This window comes from Cricetulus griseus, chromosome 3 (genome assembly GCF_003668045.3).
Source record: "Cricetulus griseus strain 17A/GY chromosome 3, alternate assembly CriGri-PICRH-1.0, whole genome shotgun sequence".
NCBI classification, from domain to species: Eukaryota; Metazoa; Chordata; class Mammalia; order Rodentia; family Cricetidae; genus Cricetulus; species Cricetulus griseus.
In genome coordinates this window covers 169,634,736-169,642,065 of record NC_048596.1, presented here as the reverse complement: position 1 = coordinate 169,642,065, position 7,330 = coordinate 169,634,736, and the positions used below count along the sequence as shown (strand labels likewise).

General features: G+C 42.3%; 1 protein-coding gene across 1 annotated transcript; it reads right to left on the bottom strand.

Annotated features, from left to right (window-relative positions):
- Window positions 1-831: 831 nt before the first annotated feature.
- Window positions 832-2,259, bottom strand: LOC100761167 (sentrin-specific protease 2-like). Its single transcript, XM_035441684.1, has one exon. The coding sequence runs from the start codon at window positions 2,257-2,259 to the stop codon at window positions 832-834; it is 1,428 nt and encodes a 475-aa protein (XP_035297575.1).
- Window positions 2,260-7,330: the final 5,071 nt, after the last annotated feature.

Sequence of the window (7,330 nt, the reverse complement as noted above, 5' to 3'; positions counted from 1 at the left end):
TAAATCCATAAGTTGCAGAATTATAAATGTTAATGATGAAAATATTTAGTTTTATCTTAGTGTATACAGAGAAAATATATTTAAAGAAATATAACTTTAAATTGAATATCTCTTGGAAGAAATGCTTCATTAAAGCACTCGCAATGCTGAGGCTAATATTGAAGGAGACCTGAGATATAAATAAATATTTAGCATTATAAGACCTTCCTTAGAATCCAAAGAGTAAACAGATCTCCTTACTTGGGACCATGAAGTGATTTGGAACATCTGTATCACTTTCAGAAATGTTCCTAGCTGGACCAAGTCCAGGGTCACATGGACAGAGACCAAAAATAATGGGAAAGACCTATACTGCCCCACATTAGGACAACTAGCCTGATAGGCAGTAGAGACTGGCACTTGTATTGGCATTCCTTACAAAAATAAACAGGTTAAACAAAATTTAATAATCAAACATTAAATATCAAGGAAATTAATAAAAACAACAAAAACTTATGAACAAAACCATGAAAATTGAAAAAAATTGAAAAATTGAAAAAAGAATTCAACATTAACATCAGTCACAAAATCTTGAAAGTAGCATGCTTATCAGCATGTTAGATTGTGTGGGTTGTGTTTTTCTAGCATGTAGTAAGCATATACATGTATAGATTGCCCCAGATGCAGCTCTTCTTTGCTCCAAGTTAGCAGTACATGGAAGAGTGTTGGGGAATCACCCATTTTTTACAGTCCAGAAACTGTTTCAAGGCTCTTCAAGCCACCATGCCTGAAGCCCCTGGCAGCATCTACAAAAGAGTGCAGAGCAGCCTCAGCAGCCAGCGGGTGCTGCTGTTACAGTAAGCGCTTATGCAGGATTTCCCACACCATCTTCTTCCTAAACAGAGGCACATGCTGCTGAGAAAAGTTTATGGGTTGGCCTCTCGAAATATAGTCTGCATATTTACAGGTAAACACTCCACAATCGTTCGTATTCAACTGCAGGGGAATCTCCTCTGCTGACATGCAGTATTGCTTCCACTCCGAGGGGTCCAGATCTATATTCCTTTTTGCTTTGCTTTCTTCTTGCAGGTACTGGAAAATCAATCCCAGGACATCTGTTCTTTTGAGTCCCATGGAATCCCAGTAGACAACGGTCTTCTTTCGTTGGTCTATGACCACAAGACTCCAGTGGACATGTAGATGTACCGGCACGAGGACAATGTCCTTTTCAAAGATATTCACGGCCCGGGTCCACTTTTTCACAGACCTGTATCCCCCACACTTGAGTTTCGTATAGAAGAATGTATTAAAGGTGTGAAGTGAGGCATAGCCTGGTGATTTGCTCCTGTGTGAGAGTAGGTTCATGTAAAAATTTATGATGTCATCATTGAGCCACTGGCTTTCCCGTAGAGTCTGCATGTCTCCTCTGGTGATGTTCAGTTTAAATGCACTGCTTAAGATGTCCTCTTGTGGCCCTGGGCCGAGTGCATTCATGATTTCCTGCTCCATGTCAGGTGTTACATCAGGGTCATGGTCTTGGCTGCTGCCCTTCTCTTGCTCCTCAAAAGGTTCCTCCTCGGCCTCAGGTGTTGACGTGTTCTTGTGGAAGATGCCACTGGTGTCACTATTTTTGGAGTTTGGGGCCTGAGCTCCTCCTAGAATGTCAGGCTGGGGGTGGTGTCTAGTTCTCTTGTTTTCAAAATTAATTCCACCTGTCTTTTTTGTTTCAAAATGTGTCTCTGGTGAATAGCTCTTTTCAGTTGTGACTGGTGAATGGTGTCTTCTGACAGGATGTCTGGACTGATTTGGCTGGAACTGAGCTGTTTCACAGCCATGAATATGCTCTTCCATGCAGCCTTTGATGTTCTTCAGGTTGTCAGCAGGTCTTGTGTGAGTGCTGGGCGGGCCAGAGTGGACAGGATCGCAGGGTTGAAGATGGTGGGACAACCTTCTGCACTTTTCATTGTGCTGTTTCTCAACTCTGTCCTGTATGTTGGAGTAAGTGCGCTTGCGACTCTTGCCAGCACCCACATATTTCACCTCAATGACATCCTCCTCTTCAGGGTTTCTGACCTTGTCTTGTTTATTTGGGTGCAATGGACCCTTTGCCATGGGATTCATTGCCTGACGATTTCCAGATTCTTGATGAGCAGGCTCTTTTTCATAGAGTTCTTGTTTCACTCTCTTGGGAGACTCGTGTGGCTCTTCACACTTCTGATCTCTTCCTCCTTCCCCCTGGCTCTTTCTTTTTCGAAATTTCACTACATGTTTGGGACTCATGGTACCAATCTGTTGGTTACATTGCCGTGTTGAGGAAGGCCTTTGCCTACCTTTGGTCAGGAACTGGCTGTCTACTTGGCAAATGCCTTTTAATTTCCATGTTGAAGTGCAGGATAGTCTGACTCTTTGTGCATCCTTTGGGGATATTGAATTGATGTCTGATGGATCAGTTAGTCCACTAGGAGTCATCTTATCCTGAGACATTTTGATGTTCGGAATTCACAGTGTAAAGTGCTAGATGTCCTTTTTAGCAGTGAAGGTACACTTTTGGTGTTGGAGGCAGGAGGAAAGTGACACAAGATGGATGTGACAGTATGGAAGTGAACCTTTAACTCACTGAGGCCATCAATTCATTCTTATCTCTTGGGAGGTAGTTCACTGTAGACAGTTCGATGGTCTTAATTCAAAAGTCTTGTCTTGAGGGAAAAGTGAGGCTTCAGAGGGCAATGGGCCTCTGTATACCCCGAAATTGAGGTAATCACAATGAGCTTCGTAGCCAGTAGCTCTAAGGCATAAGTGCTTGGCAGCACAGTCAACAAATTTGAGGCAAGACTGTTTGCCTCTCTGTTGCCCTGGCTATGAGCCCAATGTTCTATAGTGGGTTGTGATGCAGTTTGATGCTTCATGACAACATTCTATAGTGAGCAGAGCACACACCCACCGTCTTCCAGGACTAGCGTCCTTCTTGGTGACTTTTATTTTGAGATAGTGTTTCTCTGTAACAACCCTGGCTATCCTAGAACTCACTTTGTAGACCAGGCTGTCCCAGAACTCACAGAGATTTGGCTGCTTCTGCATCCTGAGTACAGGAAGTACTGTGGATGCCACCCATTGCCGACCAGTTTAAGGGTCTTAATGCTTGTTTCCATCCTTTAAGTTCCTCTTGGACTGTGCCTGTTTAAAAGTAGGAAGCAAACACAGTCTGTTAAAACTCAAAGGGGAAGAGGTGTAGCTCTGTTTTCAGAAAGGGAGAGACTATTGGGAAGAACAGTAGATTTACTACACTTCATTTTTCTCTAATGCAAAGTCTAGGAGAGAGGGTTAGACACTTGGAACCATTTAGACACATCTCCTTTCTTCTCTTTTGGACAAAGGATTAGGCTCAGTTCACCTATACATCCATAGATCTTTGGTTTATTTTGCAAAAATATGGCTCAGGCAGTGTCTGTTCATCTAGGCAGAATCTAAGAGCCAATGCAGTCACCTTACTCCCTCCTCCTCTCCACAGATACTGCATCAAGGTGAATCTGGATTAGCTGCACCCCAAATGATCATCAACCCCTTACAAAAAACAGTGAAAGCAAAGGGGAGAAGCTTTGATTTGTTGATCCACCGAGATGTGTTGGTTGTCTGTTGTCTCATTATAAACTAACTCATCCCATGATCCTGCTGCCTCTTAGTGAAGAATCTGCTTTGTGTTACTGTTTTTAATTAGAAAACAAAACATAAGTGGTAGTCCCTGACTTGGAGTCTAATGCTTCTAACATTTGTGGATGAAATTTACACAAAAAGGAGATTTTCACTATATCAGTGTATTTCCTCTCAATATTTCTAGTATGTACAAGAAAGTTATAGCTGTGAGACCTGGTGGACACCAACTACCAACAATGTATATTTTTTCCAGTTTTGTTTATTTGAATTAGAAACAGGATTGTTTTACATGACAATCCCAGTTTCCTTCTCACTCCTGTCCTCCCTACCACTCCCCCAACTAAAACCCTACCTATCACATATCCTTTCTGCTCCCCCTGGATGGTGAGGACTTCCATAGGGCGTTATCAGAGTCTATTGTATCCTTTGGGATAGGGCCTAGGCCCACCCCCGTGTCTTGGCTCAGGGAGTATTCCTCTATGTGGAATGAGCTTCCAAAGTCCACATCTATGCTAGGGATAAGTACTGAACTACTACAGAAGGTCCCCTAGATTTCTGAGGTTTCCTCACTGAAACCCATGTTCTTGGGGTCTGGATCAGTCCCATGCTGCTATCCCAGCTATATGCTGGAGAGGATGTGGAGAAAGGGGAACACTTCTACACTTCTGGTGGGAGTGCCAACTTGTATAGCCACTTTGGATATCAGTATGGCGACTCCTCAGGAAAATGGGAATCAGTCTACCACAAGATCCAGCAATTCCACTTTTAGGCATATACCCAAAGGAAGCACATTCATACATCAATGTATATTTTAACAACATTAATGGGGTAATCAGTGTTCTGTTGAACCCTGTAGGCTGGGTTGAGAAAGACAAAAAGTATTGGTATGAATCTATCCCCTAGAAAACACTGTGAGGAATTCAATTGGAGGACATTATTAAAAACATAAAGTAGATGTGGTTATGCCTCTAATCTGGCACTAAGTGTAGGAGGATATTTTCAGAATAGTCTCATGTAGACAAACCAGAGACACAGAATAATTGGAAATTTGAGGAACTTTGCATTTCTTTTTTTAAGAAAATAAATATTTATTTCCACTAAAAACAATCTTATTTTACATACCAATCTCATTTCTCTCCCCCTTCTGTCTTCCCATGCCCCCACCATCCTCCATCTCACCTCCATCCATTCCCCAGAGAGGGTGTGGCCTCCCATGAGGGACCATCAACCTGAAATCTCAGTAGCTTTCGTTACCTGTGTGCATGGGATTAGGTTGTGGACATACATGTCTTAGGGATTCTATAATAGAGACTGCCTCTCAGGGAAGCTGATGCATGACCAACCTTTTCACAGTCTATATCTCAGTATCACATGGCTTTTTACATCATGCACATGTTCTAAATTTATTATAAAATACCCATACATTGACTTAATTCAATTAGTAATAAATCTAATAGAGGGTCTCTTTGGTATGTTGTGGGTAGCTGTAATTTTCCTCATATATTATATTCTCCATTATTCCCCCAGTTTTACTAAATTCATTTGAGCACTTTCAAAGTTCCCAAAATGAAGATGTGATAGATGGAGTGAGAAAGAAGAGAGGGAGGAAGGTACCTCAAGGAAGGAAGCAGACCTGGGATAATAAAGGCTCGGACAGGATCCATAGGGATAGTGTATCAAGTAAGGTTACCTGCCTGCAAGCCTGGCCTGACTGTAATTCCTGCTACTCACATGGTGGATGGAGAGGCCTGACTCTTGTGTGTTGTCTTTCTTTTTTCATTTTTTAATTATTTTTAATTACTCATTCCCTCGCTCTCGCATCCTCCCATGTTCCCCACCCAACCCACCCCTGACTCCTCCCCAGGGATAGTGAGGTCCTCTACCAAGGACCTTCAAAGTCTGTCATATTGTTTGGGGGAGGGTCTTGACCCTCTTTGCTGTATCCGGGCTGCAATAGTTTCCCTCCATAGGGAATGGGCTGCCAAAGTCCATTTGTGCTCTAGAGATAAAGACTGGCTCCGCTGTTAGAGGACCCATAGACTGTCTTGGGCTCCTAGCTGGCACCCACATTCAGAGGGTTTGGTTTGGTCCAATGCTGTTTCCCCAGCTTTATGACTAGGGTCTCCATTCTATCAGTAGGTCAGGTCCACTGTTTCTGCAGGTCTCTCCATCCCCGTCTTGGCTCATTTGCTCAACCCTCCTCCCTCTGCTCAACTGAATTCCAGTAGTATGGTTCAGTGCTTAGCTATGTTTCTGCTTCAAACAGCAACTGGATGAAGACTCTCCCTCCTCTCCCTGCCCCCAGGCTCCAATTTGGTTAGGGGGTTTTTGTCCCCATCCCCTTCTTCGAGGGACTATGCAATCTTCTCTTGGGGTCCTCCTTGTTTCCTAGCTCCTCTGGCAGTATGGATTGTTGGCTAGTGATCCTTTGCTCTATGTCTAAAAATCAAAAATGAGTGAGTACATACCATGTTTATCTTTTTGTGGTTGGGTTACCTGTGGATGGTTTCTTCTAGATCCATCCATTTGCCAGCAAATTTCAAGATTCCATTTTTTCCTGTGGAGTAGTACTCCATTGTGTAAATATACCACATTTTCTCTATCCATTCTTCAGTTGAGGGGCATATAGGGTGTTTCCAGGTTCTGGCTATTACAAATAATGCTGCTATGAACATAGTTGAACAGATGTCCTTATTGTATGAATATGCATTCTTTGAGTATATGCCCAAGAGAGGGATTGCTGGATCTTGAGGTAGACTGATTCCCATTTTCCTGAGAAATTGCCATACTGATTTCCAAAGTGGTTTTACCAGTTGGCACTCCCACCAGCAATTGAGGAATGTGCCTCTTTCTCCACATCCTCTCCAGCATAGACTGTCATTGGTGTTATTGATTTTAGCCATTCTGACAGGAGTAAGATGGTATCTCAGAGTAGTTTTGAGTTGCATTTCCCTGATGGCTAAGGATGTTGAACACTTTCTTATGTGTCTTTCAGCCGTTTTGAATGTGTGTTGTCTTTTAAAATCAGGTTCAACCTGGAACAATCTTGCCTACATACCAACACACATGTACACATAAAAATAAGTAATTGTACAAAAGTGTTTTTTGATAAGTCTGGAGAGATGACTCAGTGGTTAAGAGTGCTAGTTTTCAAGAGGACACCCATTTCATTGCATTTTATTTCATTTTATTTCATTACTAGCCCCCACATGGAAGCTTTCAATTACCTGCAACTCCTGATCAGGATTCAACTCCTGATAAGGTCATCTTCTTCCTAAGATAAAGATATATCACTATGTGTATAGAAAAAGACAAATAACATGTGGTTTACTAATGTTGAAGTTTCATGCATTAAATTTAATTTGATTATTTCAAAGTAGAATGTAGGACCAATGAGATGGCTCAGCCTGGTGAGCACGTCACTAGCAAACCTGACCACTTTAGTATATTCTCTGGTTTCCACAGGATGAAATATCAGATCCAAGCCACCCACGCTGTCCTCTGACTTCCACATGAATGCTGTGACAAGCAAGCAATTCCCCTTCCCCACACAATGCATAAATAAATGAACGAACTCTGATAAAATTTGTAGGAGGAATTCAAGAACCCGACATTTCATAGTATGTTGTGCTCCATTGAGCACTACATACATAGGGAGGCAACATACAAGTGTCCTAGCAGCATCGTGTATAATAGCAAA

Coding starts and splice junctions, on each gene's coding strand:
- LOC100761167 (XM_035441684.1), bottom strand. CDS start 2,259: ATGAGTCCCAAACATGTAGTGAAATTTCGAAAAAGAAAGAGCCAGGGG.